Source organism: Balaenoptera acutorostrata, chromosome 16, assembly GCF_949987535.1.
Source record: "Balaenoptera acutorostrata chromosome 16, mBalAcu1.1, whole genome shotgun sequence".
NCBI classification, from domain to species: domain Eukaryota; kingdom Metazoa; phylum Chordata; class Mammalia; order Artiodactyla; family Balaenopteridae; genus Balaenoptera; species Balaenoptera acutorostrata.
This window is the reverse complement of record NC_080079.1, coordinates 65,759,692-65,780,205: the sequence shown is the minus strand read 5'-3', so window position 1 is coordinate 65,780,205 and position 20,514 is coordinate 65,759,692. Positions and strand designations below refer to the sequence as shown.

Sequence of the window (20,514 nt, the reverse complement as noted above, 5' to 3'; positions counted from 1 at the left end):
AGTCCTCAGAAGTAGCCAGTACACACCATTCACAGTATCTGCAAATGCATTTTTCCTGCAAGAGGATTAGGATTATGAATGAATTGGTTTCACTGTTCCCATGTGATGCAGAATTATAGCTGTGGTTTCCGGCGAGACGATGCCACAGTTATTTTCTTGTCCTTGTATAATGAGAGGGTTTTGGTGTTTCTGCCATATTCTAGACATTTACACTACACAGCTCATTTTCGTATCATATTTCATATGGAACACCATTTTGTGGTGAGTTTTCTGTTAAAGGGCAAAAGTAGGATCAAGACAGGAGGAAGTGGGAGGACAAGACAGTGGAAGCCCACAGTTGATCCAAGCCATGGACTTTTGGAGGGAGCTGATCCAGTTTAGATTTAGAGAGAAAAGTGTGTGTGTGTGTGTGGGGGGGGGGTTAGTTTCCTCCACTCTTGCAGGAGTAAGTAACTTCTTTAGGAATTAACACAGACTTGCAGGGAGATTTGTCTACTAGGCAACATAAAATTAAATTACCTTCTTTATTCACCTACTTCCATTTTCTAGGGACATTTCTGGTACACTATGAGATGTCAAAACAAACAAAAATCAATAAAACAAGGAAAACAAAACAAAGTAGTGTTTAACTTACTTCTTTTAAAAAAGTCAGTAACCAGGGAACTTTGTCTTCATTGATAATTAGGTACGTAAGATTTTAACAAAATTTAAACTTCTTTGACTTGCAGTGCAGGAAACTGGCAAAGGAAAGGAAAAAGGGGGAAATTACCATTTATTGAGAGTCTACTATGGGCCAGACACTGTGCTAGAAGGCTTAATGTTACCATATTTGATCCTGACAGTAACCCATGAAGTGTTAAGTGTTAGGACTCTCATTTAGCAGACTAGGAAATGGAAACCCACATTAAAAAATGTATTAATTTCCCCTGGCTAGCAAGTAGTAGAGGCACTCTTTCCATTATGATAAAGGAGAATCAAATAATTTCTTCTTTTTAAAAAACTGAGATCTAATTCATGTATCATAAAATTCACTCTTTTGAAAGTGTACAATGGTGCAATAGTGGTATATATATTGGCTGCAGAGCTTGCAGGATCTTAGTTCCCCAACCAGACATCGAACCAGTGCCCCCTGCAGTGGACGCACAGAGTCCTAACCACTGGACCGCCAAGGAATTCCCGGTCTTTAGTATATTTACAAAGTTGTGCAACCTTTACCACAATCTAATTCTAGAACATGTTCATCACCCCAAAAAAGAAACCCAGTGTAATTAAGCAGTGACTCCCCATTCTTCTCTCCCTCAACTCCTGGTAACCACTAATTTGCTTTTTGTCTTTATGGATTTGCCTATTCTGGGCATTTCATATAAGTGGAACCATACAATATTTGGTCTTTTGTATCTGGCTTCTTTTACTTTAGCATAAAGTTTTCAAGTTTCATCCATGTCATAGCATTTATCAGTACTTCGTTCCCTTTTATGACTGAATAATATTTCATTGCATGAATAAACCACATTTTGTATAAACATTCATCAGTTGATGGACTTCTGAGTTGTTTCTACTTTTTGGCTACTATGAATAATGCATTTACGAACATTTGTGTGCACGTTTTTTTTGTGGACATGTGTTTTCAGTTATTATGGGTATATCCCTAGGATTGGAACTGCTGGGTCATATGGTAACTCTTTGTTTAACTTTAAGGAATTGCCAAACTGTTTTCCAAAGCAGCTGTACCATTTTAGATTCAACCATCCTCATCAAAACTTGTTATCTGACTTTCTGATTATTGCCTTCCTAGTCAGTGTGAAGTGGTATTCCAGGATGGTTTTGATTTGCATTTCTCTAATGATTAATGATATCAAGCATCTTTTCATGTCCTTATTGACCACTTGTATATCTTTTTTGGAGAAGTGTCTATTCAAGTCTGTCTTAGTCCTTTTGGGCTGCTATAACAAAATACTGCAGACGGGGTGGCTTATAAGCAGCAGAAATTTATTGCTCATAGATCTGGAGAAGGCACCAGCATGGTTGAATTCTGGTGAAGGCCCACTTCCTGGTTCATGGTTTGTGCCTTCTCACTGTGTCCTCACATGGTGGAAGAGGCTAGGGAACTCTCTGGAGCTTCTTTTAGAAGGCACTAATCCCATTCATGAGGGTTCTACCCTCATGACTTAAGCATCTCCCAAAGGCCCCATCTTCTAATATCGTTATATTGGGCTTTAGGATTTCAAAAAATGAATTTTGGGGGGACACAAACATTGTGTAGTGCTTGTCATTTGGTAGCCACCAAACAAATGTTGGTTGAATTAAATGATACTAGTCATAGACGCGGAACTGGTATGTAGTAAACATTGATATCTGAAGGGGTTAATAACAACTATTATATATTGAGTACTTACTAAGTGCCCGGTACTGTATTAAGCACTGACATGCTCATTATCTCATGTAATCCTTGTAATAATCCTCTGAAACATACATTCTTCCCCCAATGTATGAAGTAAGACACTGAGGCTTAGACAGGCCAAGTAACTTGTCTAAGACTACACAGTTGATCTTGGATTAGAGCCCTTGGCTTGGATGGTAAGTGCTCATTTAAAGCACCATGTTCCTGGGAATTTCCTGGAGGTCCATTAGTTAGGACTCAACACTTCAGCTACCGAGGACCAGGGTTCGATCCCTGGTCAGGGAACTAAAATCCCACAAGCGGCATGGCATGGCCAAAATAATAAATAAATAGATAAAATTAACCACCATGTTTCTGAGCAAGGGCAACAAGCCAAATATGAAGAACCTGGAAGATAGAGAGAAGTGGGACCAAAATGTGGACTGGTTGAGGATAGCCCTGCTAAGGTGATTGCTGCTGTCTTTTAGACTTTTGAAACTTTGAAAGACATGTTGTGTAAGAATCTTATACTAGGTTCATGTTAACAAGGAAACTATATAGCACTGTATAGCACAGGAAACTATATTCAGTATCTTGTAATAACCTATAATGGGAAAGAATCTGAAAAAGAATATATATATGTGCATATATATATGTAACTGAATCATTTTGCTGTACACCAGAAACTAACACACCAAAAAAAAAAAAAAAGCTCCCTAGGGACTTCCCTGGATGGTCCAGTGGTTAAGACTCTGTGCTCCCAATGCAGGGGGCACAGGGTGGGGGAACTAAGATCTTGCATACCACACGGCACAGCCAAAAAAAAAAAAAGAGAGAAACTAACACAACATTGTAAGTCAACTATACTTCAATAAAAATTTAAAAAAAAGAAAAGGTTCATTTTGCAAAAATATAATTTTTTGACATAAATCAACTATTTAAACTCTTTGAGTTTGCCAATTCCACTGCTTCTGTATTTTATTTTATTTTATTTATTTATTTATTTTTAAAATAAATTTATTTATTCATTTATTTAATTTTTGGCTGCATTGGGTCTTCGCTGTTGCACGCGGGCTTTCTCTAGTTGCAGTGAGCGGGGGGCTACTCTTTGTTGCGGGGCGCAGGCTTCTCATTGTGGTGGTTTCTCTTGTTGCAGAGCACAGGCTCTAGGCGCGTGGGCTTCAGTAGTTGTGGCACACGGGCTTCAGTAGTTGTGGCTCGCGGGCTCTAGAGCGCAGGCTCAGTAGTTGTGGTGCACGGTCTTAGTTGCTCCGTGGCATGTGGTATCTTCCCGGACCAGGGCTCGAACCCGTGTTCCCTGCATTGGCAGGTGGATTCTTAACCACTGAGCCACCAGGGAAGCCCTGCTTCTGTATTTTAATTTCAAGGTTACACTTCTCTTTAACAATCTTTTTAGCTTTTTTTCTCCATTTTTAATTTTTACCTAAGAAAATTTTACCCTCCCTGGACCTCATTACCCTCTGAATCCTGGGATGGTAATTAATTCTACACTATGGTGTAAATTTTTTCACTCTCCTATGCCTCCAAGGAGATGTTTTTTTATTTTGTGTAGTTTTTCTAATTGTCTTCAGCTGGCGGGTTGTTTCAAATTATCAATTTTGTTATCACTGGAAGTGAAAGTTTCATACTCTTTTCTAACTAATAAATGTAAGATTATGTTATAATGGTATGGTGAAATTAGCACGCCCTAACTCTAGCAGAAATCTTGTTAATACTAGACTTATCTGGGAGAGGTTCCAATGTCCCAAAATATTATTTGCTTGAATATCTCCATTTTTATATTAAATGAGTTTTAATTGCTTGATACCTTGTTTATTTGTACATGTTCATGTGACAGCCATCATTCTCCGTTGCTGTAGTGGAACCACCTGCAAGTCAGCTGCCATACCAGAAGCTTTTTTCATAGCCATTACAGCATTTAACCCTAAAGTCAGCTTTGTCCCTCACTGAGTCTATGGGAGGTTAACTTACTCTGGGTCCCATAGTTAATAAGCATCATTGGGATTTGGATCCCACCAAGGACATACTGATCTTGTATAAGATATTTTGATATTGTATGATATAACATCTTAAGGTGGACAAGCCATGAAGAAATAATACTTTCTTTTCAAAAAATCTAAATTAATTTTCTTTTATCACATACATAGTTATGATTAAGAGAATTGTTAGGTATAGTGGTCCTTCATCCCCACCACCCCCTCCCCAAACCCACTAATGCTTCATTTATTATGATGATTAGCAAAAGTAGCCTTATAAAAATATGGTATATATTCATAAAGTTGGAAACAATCACAGCATCAATGAATGCAGTTTGACTTATTCTCAAATGATGTGCATGAAAGAACTGTTGTTATGAGCAAGGAAAATATCAATTCACAGGTTATAAATATCTAGTAAAAACATTAAGAACCATTTATTTTATTTTAAACAGCAAGAGCTAATGTACACTTTGAATAAGTGTTTGGAAGTCAGGTAAATCAAACAGATTTGGGGGGAAATTGCATTTTCTTAACTAGTCATTAAGAGTTACCTATGGAAATGCCATTATAATCGTTTAGGCTAAAGCATTCCTGATAAAGATAGGCAAGTTTTTCATTTAAATCTGCACAGTTAACACGGGTATAACCTTGAGCTCCATACTTGTTGATTTCTAAGGTGGACTGTGGGGAAAATAACTTTTTTGCTTTCTTGCTATGACAAATATATCTCCTCTTGATCCCACAAGTTATTCCTAAAGGGCTTTACATTGCAAAAGCTCAAAAGGATCCCCTCAGACAGCGAAATGGTAATCTCAAGTTAGAAGAAATGTCTCTAGGAATTCCCTGGCGGTCCAGTGGTTAAGACTCTGTGCTTCCGCTGCAGGGGGCACGGGTTCCATCCCTGGGTCGACCCCTGGTTGGGGAACTAAGATCCCACATGCTCTGCGGCCAAAAAAAAAAAAAAAAAAAAAGCCTCTAGTAAGAATATCAAGGACTGTTTATTTATTTTAGTTTCAACAAGAGCTAATGTGCCCACTGAATAAGTATTTGGATATCAAGAAAGTCAAACAGACTTTAGAAAAAATTAATTTTAGGCATTCTATAATTATAAATATTGTGGGCTCCATGTCAAGTTTTTTGTTTTTTCTCTCTACCTGAGTTAAGCTCAATGGAAAAGTTATTCATTGTCAGAGATTCCACAGGTGTTAAGCAGTGCCTCGAATATAGCTGGTGTTCTCTGTTCTATTTCTGGAATGAACAAAGGAAGGGCATCCCTTTCTCCAAACATCAGAAGCATCTCTCCAGTACAACCAGAGTTACCCAGCTGAAAGAGTAACATTTCTTGGCAGGCAAATCTTGCTTCTCCATAGATTGTGTGGGACTCGAGTAAATTAGTTCAAAAACTAAAGAGGTTAACCCTTCCTGAGTAACTGATCTCATCTCAACAAAAACCTACATACACTTATTCTCAAAATATTGCTTTACTCTGATTAGGAGACTTAGTTACATGAGGGGTTTTTCTAGCTAAAATACGAAGGTTTCAGACCTAGGATAAACCAGTCACCTCTCCTTAGTTCTCTTGAAAAGGTAGCTGTTTGTGATGAACAACTTAACAGGGGTATCATTGTTGTCTTTTGAAAGGACCAATTATGGAAAGTTGAAGGATGGAACAGAAATATTTCAAACCAGAATGGTAGAGAATTAAGGCTGATTACATCTCTTCATAAGCATTCTCAATGACCAGCATTAATGCCCATGTTGTAGCATATCTATTTATATGCATTTCTCCCCATAGTGTGACTGTCAACAGCCACAGTGCTCCCAGCGTCCTTGTACATGTTGTTACCTCCATCTGGGGCATATACTTTTTTTTTTTTTTTTTTAATTTTTTATTATTATTATTATTTATTTTATTTTATTTATTTATGGCTGTGTTGGGTCTTCATTTCTGTGCGAGGGCTTTCTCTAGTTGTGGCAAGCGGGGACCACTCTTCATCGCCGTGTGTGGGTCCCTCACTATCGCGGCCTCTCGTTGCGGAGCACAGGCTCCAGACGCACAGGCTCAGCAATTGTGGCTCACGGGCCCAGTTGCTCCGTGGCATGTGGGATCTTCCCAGACCAGGGCTCGAACCCGTGTCCCCTGCATTGGCAGGCAGATTCTCAACCACTGCGCCACCAGGGAAGCCCGGGGCATATACTTTTATTCTGTCCCTCTATGTTAAACAAACTCCTACTTACAGTGGAAATAAATGTCACTTCCTCTGGGAAGCCTTCTCTGGTCTTGCATAGATTTCTGGGCTCATCCCCATTCTATACTACTTCATAATAATTATCTGTTTGTGTCTCTCCTGAGATGGTACGTTCCGGGGGGGAGCGGGGAGCCCAGCACCATGTCTGCATATTGAAAGTGCCCAACACTTGTTTTAAAACAACACTATTGTTTTAACGGTTTTTGGTTATTAAATGGGGGAATTTCATTGTAAAAACATGAATTAACAAATTGGCTTGATTTTGCTAAACTTAGGAGACACCTAGGTCTAACTTTCTCAGAAAGAAGTTGTATGTGTGTAAATGCTTTGAGCTTCTCCGTGAAACAAGACAGTTTTAGGATTTTGCTATTAGATCAAAAACTGAGGGTATTGGACTTCCCTGGTGGTGCAGTGGTTAAGAATCTGCCTGCCATTGCAGGGGACACAGGTTCGAGCCCTGGTCCGGGAAGATCCCACATGCTGTGGAGCAACTAAGCCTGTACACCACAGTGACTGAGCCTGCGCTCTAGAGCCCAGGAGCCACAACTACTGAGCCCGCACGCCACAACTACTGAAGCCTGCGCGCCTAGAGCCCATGCTCTGCAGCAAGAGAAGCCACCACAACGAAGAGTAGCCCCCACTCGCCGCAACAAGAGAAAGCCCGTGTGCAGCAACGAAGACCCAACGCAGCCAAAAATAAAAAATAAATAATAAATAAATAAATAAAACAAACAAAAAAAAAACTGAGGGTACAATGCTCTCTAGAGTCAGCTCTCTTGCATGAATAACATAGAGAGGGAGCCCGAAGGTACAGAACTTCCTTTAAAAAAAAAAAGAATAACATTAATTATAAAATACACAGGACAGACTAAGAATAATAAGAAGCATTCAATATATCATTCACAAAAGGGGGAAATTTTCTAAATTGCAGCATCTTTTGTGATTTGTTTTTGACAAAAAGCCATAGATGCTGTTATTGGATTTCGCTGTTCAAATTATGGATCTAGACTGTAATAGAGGGAGTAGACTTGTCAGTTTCAAGTTAGTACTGCGAATTGCTGAGAAGAAATTGGGGAGAGGTGATATTTTAGCCCCATTTAGTCTCTGGCATTATCTGTGGTTCACCTCATTGTCAACTGTTCTCACTTGGCAGCTGCTGAAGATCACTGCTTGCTTACTTGTTCCTTAGTTCTTGCTATTGAAGAGCAGTTATTTTTACCAGCAGTAAGCAGGACTGCTAGAGAGAATGGAGTTGGATACTTGGTAGACCAGGCCCCTTAGAGGGAAAAAGCATTACTGCAGATAAGCCTCAGGGAAGGAAGTGGGGGAGGGAAGCCAGGGAAAAGCTGTGCCAGGGGATCGACTCAATCACTCACGATTAAAAACTGAGATCTCCAGTGTTAGGCTTTCAGGTTCCTATGTCTCACATGACATAAAATCAAACTAACTTTAAGATCTCCATTAGAATTGTTAAAGTATGAGCTGCCTTTTTTTTTTGTTATTCATATTGATTGGAAGTTTACAAAAGGTGGTACTTGGAATATCTTAACCAAGTATCACAGCAAAAGCTATGTCTCCAACAGTAAATAAGAAGAGACATATAGGAGGATTTCATGGGAGACCAGAGTGTGGCTAATATTGGAAGGATTTTGTGCTGCACAGGTGTCAATTTTGAGGAATAGTAAATAACTCGAGATTAATTTAGAAGAAGACTCCTCCTAGGCAGTGTTTGTATGTCTAGTTTCTTGTGGGTACAGAATTGTTTATGTTGAGAAAGAGAAGTAGGATTTTGAAATTATTCATAAATTTATCTCTGAGGGCACACAATATTATCTTTTAAAAAATACACCTAGGGCTTCCCTGGTGGCGCAGTGGTTGGGAATCCGCCTGCCAATGCAGGGGGCACGGGTTCAAGCCCTGGTCCAGCGAGATCCCGCATGTCACGGAGCAACTAAGCCCGTGTGCCACAACTACTGAGACGGCACTCTAGAGCCTGTGAGCCACAACTACTGAAGCCTGTGCGCCTAGAGCCTGTGCTCTGCAACAAGAGAAGCCACCGCAATGAGAAGCCTGCACACCGCAACAAAGAGTAGCCCCCGCTCGCTGCAACTAGAGAAAGCCCACGCGCAGCAACGAAGACCCAACACAGCCAAAAATATATATTAATTAATTAATTAATTTTTAAAAATACTAATCTTCTTTGGACTTCACTGGTGGTCCAGTGGCTAAGACTCCTCGCTCCAGGCCCGGGTTCCATCCCTGATCAGGGAACTAGATCCCACGTGCCACAACTAAAGATCCTGCATGCCGCAACGCCCACATGCCGCAAGTAGGACCCGGTGCAGCCAAATAAATAAACAAATATTAGGAAAAAAATACTAATCTTCTTGAGCTGCTGTTCTAGCCTAAAAACAATGCATGTGAGGGGGTTTTTTTTGGAAGTATTGTTGATTTACAGTATTAGTTTCAGGTGTACAACATAGTGATTCAATATTTTTATAACTAAGGGTGTGGTTCTGAAGTGTTTTTTGTTTTTGTTTTGTTTTTGGCTGCATCACACGGCATGTGGGATCTTAGTTCCCGACCAGGGACTGAACCCGTGCCCCCTGCAGTAGACGCGTGGAGTCTTAACCACTGGACCGCCAAGGAAGTCCCTTTTTTTGTGTGTGAAGATGGTTCTTTTAAGGTTATTTTGGGATATTTGCAAATTCTATTGTTGAGTAATGAAGAGGAATTATAGAGAGAGCAGTGTAAATGGTTAGATTCAGGCTCAAGTTCAGGTTTTAACTTGCTGTGTAACCTGAGTTAAGTAATTTTACCTCTTTGGGCCTCAGTTTATCTATGACCTAAATTTTCTCTAATGTTCTTTTTTTAGCTCTGTAATCATGTGACTTTTAAGAGAAAAGAGATAGATCTCATTTTGTAATATTTGAAAAAACCTAATACACTTGAGTTATTACAAAATTAAGTAACTCATGCAACTTAATAGTGGTTCCTTGTGGGAAAAACAAATAGATTTAAGTGACAAAAATAAGTTCTGAATAGGTTGGACTACAACACAATGTGTCTTAGTTTCTCAACTTGTCATTCATTCAACTGGATCTAGTTGTATGCATTTTGCCCTAAATAATAAGATAATGGGAATGGCTCTCGACCTCCACTTTCTCTGCTAGTAATTTCTGATTATTTTCTCCATCAAAGTTCATGTCACCTAAGCCTTGAGCTGAGATGGACAAATCGCTAGGTATAGGATTTAGAACAGATGGTCACAACTAATTGATGTTACCAATCTACTCTGTGTTCAAACAAGTATAGATCTTCATGGTGTAGTATCAGTTGGATATTTGGAGTTAATGTTAGTTCTGGTCACTTCCATTAACCCTCATTTAGCTGGGATGAGCTTTGGCTTTATTATTAACTCATTTTACAGAACACTAAACATAGACCTTCGATGTTTGCTTAGGTTGCCACGTGCGATGTTGTGTGGTTTCATGAGTACCCCATACAGTGAAAACGCCTGTCCATGGGGCTGTAAAAAATGGACTTCTCACCAGTGTGGATATTCAGTAGACCTAACACTCTGATCCTGATTTTATTTTACTGAGGCAAACATATGGATCACACAGGTAATAAAATGATTTAAAATATATAATTATACCTTTTTTATTTTTTCGCCACACGGCACATGGGATCATAGTTCCCCAACCAGAGATCGAACCCGCGTCCTCTGCACTGGAAGCACGGAGTCTTAACCGCTTAACGGCCAGGGAAGTTCCCTATAATTCTAGCTTAATATATCATGGCCATTTTACTAAATAGTGAGCAATCAACCTGGGAAAATGTTGATGCTTTTTAAAAATGTTATTCGGCTATTCAAGGGGAGAGGCGTAATCTGTAATTGAAATGGAAGACATTAAGAAAGGTAGGGCTACCCTTGTATGCATTGCTGATGGGAATGTAAAATGGTAAAAAATAGTTCGGCTGCAGAAAATGGTTTGGTGGTTCCTCAAAAAATTAAACAGAATTGTCATATGATCCAGCAGTTCTACTCCCATGTATATACTCAAATGAATTGAATGCAGGGACTCAAATAGATACTTGTATACCCATGTTCATAGCAGTATTATTCACAATAGTCAAAAGGGAGAAATGACCCAAAAGTGTATCAACAGAAGAATGGGTAACAAAATGTTGTTATTCAGCCTTAAAAAGGAATGAAATTCTTAATACATCTTACAACATGGATGAACCTTGAAAACATTATGCTAAGTGAAATAAGCCAGACGTAAAAGAACAAATATTGTGTGGTACTACTTATATGAGGTACCTAGAGCACGCAAATTCATAGACTCAGGAAGTAGAACAGAAGTTAGCACGGGAGCGGGGAGTTACTGTTTAATGGGTACAGAGTTTCTGTTTGGAATGATGAAAAAGTTCTGGAAATGGAAAGTGGTGATACTTGCACAACATTGTGAATATACTTAATGCTACTAAATTGTACACTTTAAAATGGTTAAAATGGAAAATTTTATGTTATGTATATTTTACCACACACACAAAAATCTCCAAAGAGAAAGAAATGTAGGGTTAAAAGGTTTTGCACTCATTTTCAAATCTTGTATTTGGTCCCGTTTTTCTACCCATTCATTTCACGGTTGCTTCATTCCCCACAGAGAGCTTTTTAGCGTGGGCTCAGTATGCTTAAAGTTGCCGTGGTGGACGTGGTTAGGTCAAAATCCACTGGTTTTGCTTGCTGCTTACATTTGTTAAAAATTTTGAAAGTGGGTGGGTGAGGGAGAGGTAGTTTAAAGTGGGGAAACAATGCATGTTGGACTTCCCATTCCAACAAGAAAAGCGTGCTTTTGTGGCAGACTGAAAGGCTAGGAATCAAGGGTGATGAAATACAGGCTTTCCGGCCCTCTCTCTGTTCCCGATTTCTGGTTGTGGGAATCTGTTCTGAATCCAACTGCAAGTGGAAAACCCATCTTTGGCTGAGCAGCCAGTGAGGCCCTCCTGCCAATCCCCCAAATGTGCTGCTGAAACTTTGGCCCTGTGAGGATGGAGCTGAGGTTGTCTTCCCAAGATCTGTGCAGCTGTCAAGGTGGCTGTGATGGGACTTTGACTGGCCTCTGCACTGCATTTTGGCAGTGACCTTGAGACCTGCCAGCTCAAACAGCTGTCCTGGTTCTTCGTCTGCTGCCACTGTTACATGTCCGGGAGGCTGAAAGGAGGGGCTAAACTCCTCTGGCTCTGTCATTCCCAGGGTCTGGCAAGTTCTAACTGTGGTGCCCAGTTCTCCCAGTGCTTACCACCCACTGGGCATGTGGGCAGTTCAGGTGTATTGAGTGTGGCTGGTTGCTTGTTCCACCTCTGGCTCAGCTCCCAATCCCTGGGAAGTAAGTGGCTGTGTCTGTCCATCAGCCCTTGCACAGACAGGCTCCACGTGGGGACTTGCTTGGCAGCTCTGCGGAGAGATGCTCAGTGACAGTTGATGATCTTGGGAGGCAGAGGAGCCAGAGGTGCTTCTTCTGTCTCAAAGTTATGAATCCGCCTTCTGGAAGGGATGGATTTCTTTGGGAAATGAAGGTCATCAGAAATGTCCAGAGCAAGAGAGAGAAATCTTTTTGAAATCTCCAGCCACTCAGAGTGGCACGTGTATTTTGAAAACTCCTCCCCCTCTCCTTGTCCTCATCCTGTCCTTTCCCTTTTAAGTGGCTTTATTATTATTTTTTAATCCGCCTTTATCATTGGACATTTATTGACAGAAATCAAATTGCTGTGTTTCTGGGCAAAGCGCCTGCTGCAGAGAGGTGTGGTTCCCGAGGAATGAGACACGCAGCCCAACAGCTGAGCCTACACTGTCCTCACATAACCTCCCTGCCTTAAATATCGCCAATATTTAGCCTTGCCTTATAAAGTAAAAATGCACAATACCTTCCAGAGTTTCAGCAAGCCCAAATGCCCCCCTCAGCTCAGTTATATCTCCTGTACGTTAAAGGCAGGACCGCGCACCCCTCCCCCCGCGCAGACCTGCCCTCGGAGCCGCCAAGAGGTTACTAATCAGGGAGAATCCGCCATCGATCCGATGGTGGAGACCTGGGGGATTTGTGTGCATTGTGTTTTTGCTGAAGCCTCCTGTGATTTCGGCGCGACCAGATCCTCTGCAGCGAACTCCATGTCGCAGCTTGTGGCTGCCTGTGTCCTGTGGTGAGAGCGGAGCCGCACAGGAGATCCTTTGTCTAGGAAGGCTAGGCAGAGAAGATCACTTTGGAGTTGCTAAGCTCTGCATTGCCATTGGCTGCACTCTTTGTGGGGCTGTTTTTGCAAAAGGCATGCCCAGCACGTCTACAGTGCTGGCAGGCCAGGGCTGCCTTTAAACACCATGATAATAATACCAAAAAGCAGTTTGCAGAACTGTTCAACTGTAGAGGCTTCCTCTGCAGAAGCGAGCAAGATGGCTACCTCGTGGGCTTCGCTGTGAAGAATGCAGAGGCTAATTAAGACAGACTTTAAGGGGAAAAAAGGGTATTTCCCTACTTCATCTTTATGCAAGGCTTTTTTTCAGTGACTTTTGAAGTATACATTTTACATAAGCTCTTTAGGTTCTGTCTAGCAAACATGTTGATGATTTTAGATGGTATAAGTAGTTTTATAGAGAATAGCCAAAAATTGGGGGGGGGGGAGGTGGGAGCTAATTTTTTTTCTCTTATACGGAGGCTCATTTTGCAATTTGATTTTTTTTAGGTTATAAAGGAAAACAAGAGGCCCCAGAGGGAAAAGAAGCCCAAAGTTTTAAAGGTAATCAGCTATTGATTAACTCATATTTAATATTTTTCCATTTCATATAGTATTTTTCTGTCACTTAGGGGTAAATTTGGAGTACAGTGGATGTAAATTCTCCCAGATTTTCAGTAGATAAATGAATTTTCACTCAACTAAAGTGTTTTCTCTCTCTTTCTCTCTCTCTCTCCCTCTCTCTTTTTTGATATGCTGCATAATATGCATATTAGCATCCTTTATTTTCAACTCCACACGAGTCTGCAGAAAGAAAACTTTATATACAAGTGTCGTGAATAAAATTTGTGGCTTTTTTTTGTAGCTCCCTTTGTAGCATCTGCATGTGTGGTGTTGCACCAGTGTGTAAACTTCAGCTCTTAAGGAGAAAGACACTATTTAAAGTTGACAGCTATGATCCATTGTGATTTTAATGGACCTTCCATTAGACACTATTTTAAAATGTGTGATTTTTCCAAAGGAAAAGGTGCCTAGAGGTTCTAGTTCAGCTTAAAATGTGTAAGCCATTGAGGTTTTACAGCCAAATTACAATTGCTTAATCCCAAATTCTCATTATATCATCTTGAATTTGGGCATTCATGGAGGGGTAGGAATGTGTATGTTTTCTTTATTTTCAGTAGTTTGCCTAATGAGTATTTAGTAGTTACCTAATTCAGTTATAAGCTAGCAGTCTGTGTTATGAGCTTTGTACAGTATTTAAAACGGTTAATTTAAAAGCATATGACATTACTAAAAGTTCAAGACTAGCTTTAGCAAATAGGTGCTTATGTGTTAAAGGTTTCAAGTGGTATATTGCTATTATGAATGTAAGTATCCTGAGCAGTCAACCTTTTTAATTCAAGAAGGCATATTAAACAATAAAATGGCTGGTCTTTAACATTATATTGTGTATATATAATTGAAAATATCTTACCTTAATCTTAGCTTTTCTTTTGCAAATAAAGTTTTGGCACTCATAGAGGAACAACATGTTTGAACTAGAGATATAGCACATTTTAAAATCTCATTTGTTTCCTCAGTTGTGTACCTTGAAAATGCTATTGACATGCAGAACCAAACCTTGCATTGCTTTCTAATTTGTCTGACCACTTTAAGTTTCTGTTTCCTGTGTGTACACAGCATTGCCATGTATATTTTTCATCAACCAACAAGTATTTATTTAATATTTACCACACAGTCATCAATGTGCCAGGCACTGTGAAATGAATGAAATTGCTTGGCACAAATTCTCACTGGGCCTGGACAAATAGAATACTGGTTATCTTCAAGGTAAATTCAACCCTTCTCTGTGTTTCTCCTGCATATTGATCCACCTGCCCCCTTTTAATCCTTTCCCCTCCCCCAATTATAGAAGAATATCCTTAAAATCCCCAAGTATATTTCTTAATCTCTTTTTACACTTTCTGTGTTGGGTGTATCCATCTCAGGTGTTTTGTCTTAAAATCTTCAAGTGAGAAATAGTTTTAGTCCTGCTGTTATAAATGGCTCTCAAATTTGTGTGGTGGGGGGTGGCGTGGGGTGGGAAAACAGCATGGAAGAAAGGGATGGAGACTGCATGGACAAACTAACATGGACTAATCTTGGTAGCTAAATCATCACCTGCCTTTCCTACAAGGTAGAATTGGACTTTGGGAATACTATTTAATTCTATGTTTATTTTGTTAGTCTGTGGGTGTCCTGTCACCTGAAATAAATTTCAGAAGTAAATATACTGTGTATTGCCTTTTTTGAATCATGGCAGTGGACCCTGACTTTTAAAAAGAAATAAGTGCCTGTGGATGGCTGGAATTCATGTGCCACAGCAAGCAGAACCAAACTGTTGCTCACTTCCTCTGTAGTTATCAGTTGTTGTACAAGAGTAGAGAAATGCTCTAAAAGGAAAAAATTAATTTTTTTCCTGATGTTGGCATTTTTAAATGTTTTCTTTAATTTTCTGTCGGGCATGATTTTTTTTGTTCTTTTTCAAAGAAAGCTTTGTTTCTCTGCTCCACAGTAGAAATGCTCAAATACTTTCAGATTTTAGCTTGATATGTGTAAAATATAGTTAGAGCAAGTGTAGAATATTATATAACCCTGAAGGAGATGTTAAGAAAACTAAATCCAACTTCTGGGAGGGAGGGTGGAGGAAAAGTAAAACTTTCCATTTAGGAATTTATGGGTGAGAACTTAACATTCCAGCTGGCTGCTACCCAGGGGATCAGTCACAGGAATCTACAGGTTACAACTTGGTTTCCTTTCATAATTCTTTCTTTGCTTTTGGCATTGTGCCAGAGTTCTACTCTTCTTCCTTTGACTCTGGCCTCTTAAGTCTTCACATCTCCTGGGTCCCTTGCTCTTTGTCAGGGTGGCTGCTACCCATAGGTATCCTGACTCATTTTCATCTTCATCTATTGGGAGGTAGTTGGATAAATGAAGAGTCTGACTAAGGAAATTGGGAATAGAATTGAAGCTTGTCTCATCCTACTCTGAACCTGCTAACTAAATACTGAATCCAGTTGTGGGGCTGAAATTGCCTGGTGTGTCTCACACCTCTCATCTTTAAACAATCTATTATCTATTATCTATATCAAAAACCTGTATGCATTCTATTACAATTCGAAATTTAAAACTATACATAGTGATCTCAAATCCCAGACTACAGAGAGCATTTTCCTCGAGCTGAAATGACAGTTTCTGTCCAAAGCACTCTAATGGCCAGAATGGGTACCAAATGATGGGGGTGAGGGTGGGGGAGCTCAGCACAAACTCCTGCCCCCCACTGGGGCTGAAGGACCAGGTTCCTGCTCAGGCACTCTTGTTGATCACTGGAGTTGATCTGTCTTCATAGATGGCAGCAGGTTAGCTGTGCTATAATTGTTTGCTTGACTCTTGAGTAAGGTGAAGGTGTGAGATGATTTCAGGCCTTGATTCATGAACTTGTACTTGTGAGTGGCATGGTTTGGAACTCCTCTCGGTCGAAACATTTATGTAAATAATCACTATTTTGTGTTTCGGGGTGGGAGAAAGTCAATATCACTTTGGTTAGGTTGTCAGTCCCTGTCCCTAGAGAAAATCAGATTACACAGTCAGTTGGGAGTATTGGGGAGAATTTAATAAAGGGATTGTTTAAAAGGTGTGGGCAGGGTTCAGAAAAATCTAGGGATGACAGAGCATCCCAGGACTAATGACAGCAGAGAGATATTGCCACTCCTAGGCCTGAAGGGGCAGGGGCTTTTGTGTGGCCTTTGATAATGGGATCTTTCTTGAAGAGAAAGTCATGGGGAGGTGGGTATGGAAATAAATACTCTGCCATCCAGTTTCCTGCTGCTTTCATTGGTTGATCCCAATCAGAAGCCAAAAGGAAAAAGGGAGCCTACTGATGATGAAATATATCTTGTTCCACCTCCCGTGTCATGTAAGAGGGTGTAGAAGTTGGAGTGGGGACCTGAAGGGCAAAGCAAACATATATTCAGCATCACTACTGACCACAGGGTCAGTATGGTAGGGTCAAAAATAGTACCAGAATCATGATTATGTAAGAAAGTAACACTAGACAGGGTTGGGTGAAGTTTATATAAGAACTCTATACTATTTTTTTGCAACTTACCTGAAAATCTAAAATCATGTCAAAATAAAAAGTGTGGGTATCCCTGAGAATGAACTGCATTTATACATTCTGTAATTTCTTGTCTGGTAAGGGACATTTTTCTAGCTATTTGATTATAAAATATCATCAAAGTATTATTTGGAAGAACTGGGTGAACAAATATAAAGAAATGTCAGTGGATATTAAACCAGGAAACTGTCTACAAATGATTTAGAAATGAAAAAAAAAAAGAAAAAAGAAAACTAAGTGATCTTCCTGCTAGCTTCTATGCTGGCAGCCCTGTTCTTCACTGTTTCCTTCCTTCCTTGATGATGCTGATAAAAGTAGAACGAGTCGTTGTTGGGGGGGCAGGGGGTGGGATGGGGGTAAATAAGACATGTTTCACTGGGAGAGAAGGACATGACACTGACGTGTAGCTATAGTGATAAGTCTTTTAGAAACGTTTTAAAAGGAGAATCAAGTCGTAAATGAATCACATTCATATGTGGTCTTGATTTACATGACAGTGTTATTCAAAATATTTAGTACCATCATTGCCTGGCACACAGTTAATGCTCAATATGTGTTGTTTCTTGAACAACAGTATTATTAACATTCGATAAATACTTTTTTAGCCCATACTAAATGCTGGGCTACAATGGTGTGTAAAACCAAAGTGATTTCAGCCCTCAAGGAGATTAAATGTTGCTGAGGAAAGGCCAAAAAAAATGAAAGACAAATTAATAAATTACAAATTGTGGCATATACTTTGAAGGAAACAAAGAAACAAAAAAAAATTTGCCAAGACAGGGGAAAACACCCCCTAGGGAAATTTACTTGGTATCTTTGAGAACTATTCCCTTCATTTGTAAATTGTTACATACACTAGTGAGGGTTTAAAACTACCAAATTAGATACAATTGAGTTACCCTGTTTATCTTAAAAACTCATTAAGCTATAAGAAATGAAAGATAACAGGGTTACTAAAGATTTTTTTTCTGTGCACACTTATCTACAACTTTGTTTCAGTTAGTTAAAGAAATCATTGGTAAAATGATAAACTTTTCTTAACTCTAGTTATAAAGTAACATTCCATGACTTATAGCAGCAACATGTTACAAATTTTAGTGACATCCTATACTGAGCTTGATGGTTGTTCAGGGGGGAAAAAAGCCATTTGATAGTCTTTTTTTTTGGCTGCACTATGCGGCATGCGGATCTTAATTGCCTGACCAGGGATCAAAACTGCACCCCCTGCAGTGGAAGCATGGAGTCTTAACCACTGGACCGCCAGGGAAGTCCCTTAGTCTTACATAGTCCCGGGCAAAGAATCCCAGACTTCTGAATATAACAGACCATGGGGGCAGTGGGAGGGCGAGGGGGGGCAGGGGGGCGGGGCAGGGGAGATTCAGAGTGGTGAGAGCATCCACAAAGGGATACCAGCTTTATAAACAAAGCAAGCAAACAAACAAAACAACAACAACAACAAAAAAAACCCCCACAAACATATAAATTGGAAGAAGATAATCTCAGAATATAGGGTGGTCATATAAAATTTAATAATTTAGCCTTATGATTCAACACATGGTCCTTATTTTCCTCATGTCATAAGCTGGCAAAAACTATCAAAGACTAGTGCTTATCCATCAGTGTTTATTCACATGCTCAAAGGCACACATGGGGCTTCTGGTTTGCATACCCAGAAATTGTAACATAGCATTTTGACCAGGAACGATGAGACTGAGTTCAGGATGAGAACTCAGACTCAGGGCTGAGTTCTCACTAAGTCAGCTCACACACAGTCAAATCATTCATTTATCATCGGAGCACGAACATTTCCAGTGATTCAAAATTCATGTCCATTTTGTAATTTCTAGGAATGATCCCAAACAGAGAATCAGAGTGAATAGAAGCCAAGTGGGGTGAATAGGCTTGAAGAAAATTTCATTCAGGCTACAAAAAAAGTCTGTTGAATTCTTCCTAGCTTAGAAAAGAACATATGCTTTGTGTCTTGAATCCTTATGCTCATCTGATAATGTGTCTGTGTTTTGAGAGTGCTAGATTCATACTGTTTTCTGAGGTCTGCCTTCCTTATTGTATAGCTCTCCATCTATTGGCTAGAATATCATCTCAATACACAGGTAAAAAGAGCCAAATAAGAACTGTTAAATTTTTGTTAAAACCTCACTAGTATCTTAAGTCATTTTCAAGTTATAATTAATTTTATAATGGAATGCCTTTCAATATTCAAAATGTGTCATAAAAATAATGTTTTTAAAGATGTGATGGCAAGGGAACTTCCCTGGTGGCGCAGTGGTTAAGAACCCACCTGCCAATGCAGGGGACACGGGTTCAAGCCCTGGGCTGGGAAGATCCCACATGCTGCGGCACAGCTAAGCCCATGTGCCACAACTACTGAGCCTGCGCTCTAGAGCCTGTGAGCTACAACTACTGAAGCCCCCGTGCCTAGAGCCCGTGCTCTGCAACAAGAGAAGCCACTTCAGTGAGAAGCCCATGCACCGCAACGAAGAGCAGCCCCCGCTTGCTGTAACTAGAGAAAGCCCACGCACAGCAACAAAGACCCAACATAGCCTAAATAAATAAATAAATAAAACATCATTTAAAAACTTTTGGTAAAAAGAAGATGTGATGGCAAGATTTATCCACCACAGTGGCCTATTCAAGAGAATGAAGATTACAGTGTCATTCTTTAACCTGTTCTGATGCTTCGTAGTTTGAAATACTGTTTTAGTCCTTTTTGAGCTAAAAACAGGACTTTCTGCACATGAAAAATTTTAAGGGAAGAGATGTTACAGTTTTATTATCTATGTTTAAAATTAATGATAATATGAATTTGATTAAAGCATAGGTTCTTTTCATGGTTCTAGGGAACCAGATGTTAAACAGTAAACTTATTTTAGCAACTTAGTTATCTTTAAGTAAATTATTTATTTATTTATTTATTTATTTTTAAATTTATTTATTTATTTATTTATTTTTGGCTGTGTTGGGTCTTCGTTTCTGTGCGAGGGCTTTCTCTAGTTGCGGCAAGCGGGGGCCACTCTTCATCGCCGTGCACGGGCCTTTCACTGTCGTGGCCTCTCTTGTTGCGGAGCACAGGCTCCAGACGCACAGGCTCAGTAGTTGTGGCTCACGGGCCTAGTTGCTCCATGGCATGTGGGATCTTCCCAGACCAGGGCTCGAACCCGTGTCCCCTGCATTGGCAGGCAGATTCTCAACCACTGCGCCACCAGGGAAGCCCAAAATTATTTATTTTAAGCATTATATTGTGTGTTTAATTTTAAATATAGTATACAAAAATACACACTCATAAAATACACACTCATAGGATCATAAGATTGTTATAGACTTAAGTGAATTATTTAATACATGTTACATTGCCTAGGACAGCTTGACATATAGTAATTTCTCAATTAGTGGTATTATTACATCTAAAGGTATAATTTATCCTACTAAAAATATTAAGTGAGCCTTTAAGAAAATGTGTATTTTCTTAGCAATATG

At 39.8% G+C, this 20,514-nt stretch overlaps 1 protein-coding gene across 6 annotated transcripts in view; it reads left to right on the top strand.

Annotated features, from left to right (window-relative positions):
• TET1 (tet methylcytosine dioxygenase 1) overlaps nucleotides 1-20,514 on the top strand; it is a 137,529-nt gene that overhangs the window by 23,244 nt on the left and 93,771 nt on the right. For 4 of the 6 annotated variants that reach the window (XM_057531225.1, XM_057531222.1, XM_057531223.1 and 1 more), the window contains exon 3: nucleotides 13,374-13,427. In XM_057531225.1, coding sequence (XP_057387208.1) covers nucleotides 13,374-13,427 — 54 coding nt within the window. Of the gene's footprint in view, nucleotides 1-10,200; nucleotides 10,256-12,969; nucleotides 13,155-13,373; nucleotides 13,428-20,514 lie in introns of those variants that run through there. The other 2 variants (XM_057531227.1, XM_057531226.1) reach the window with 2 other exon arrangements.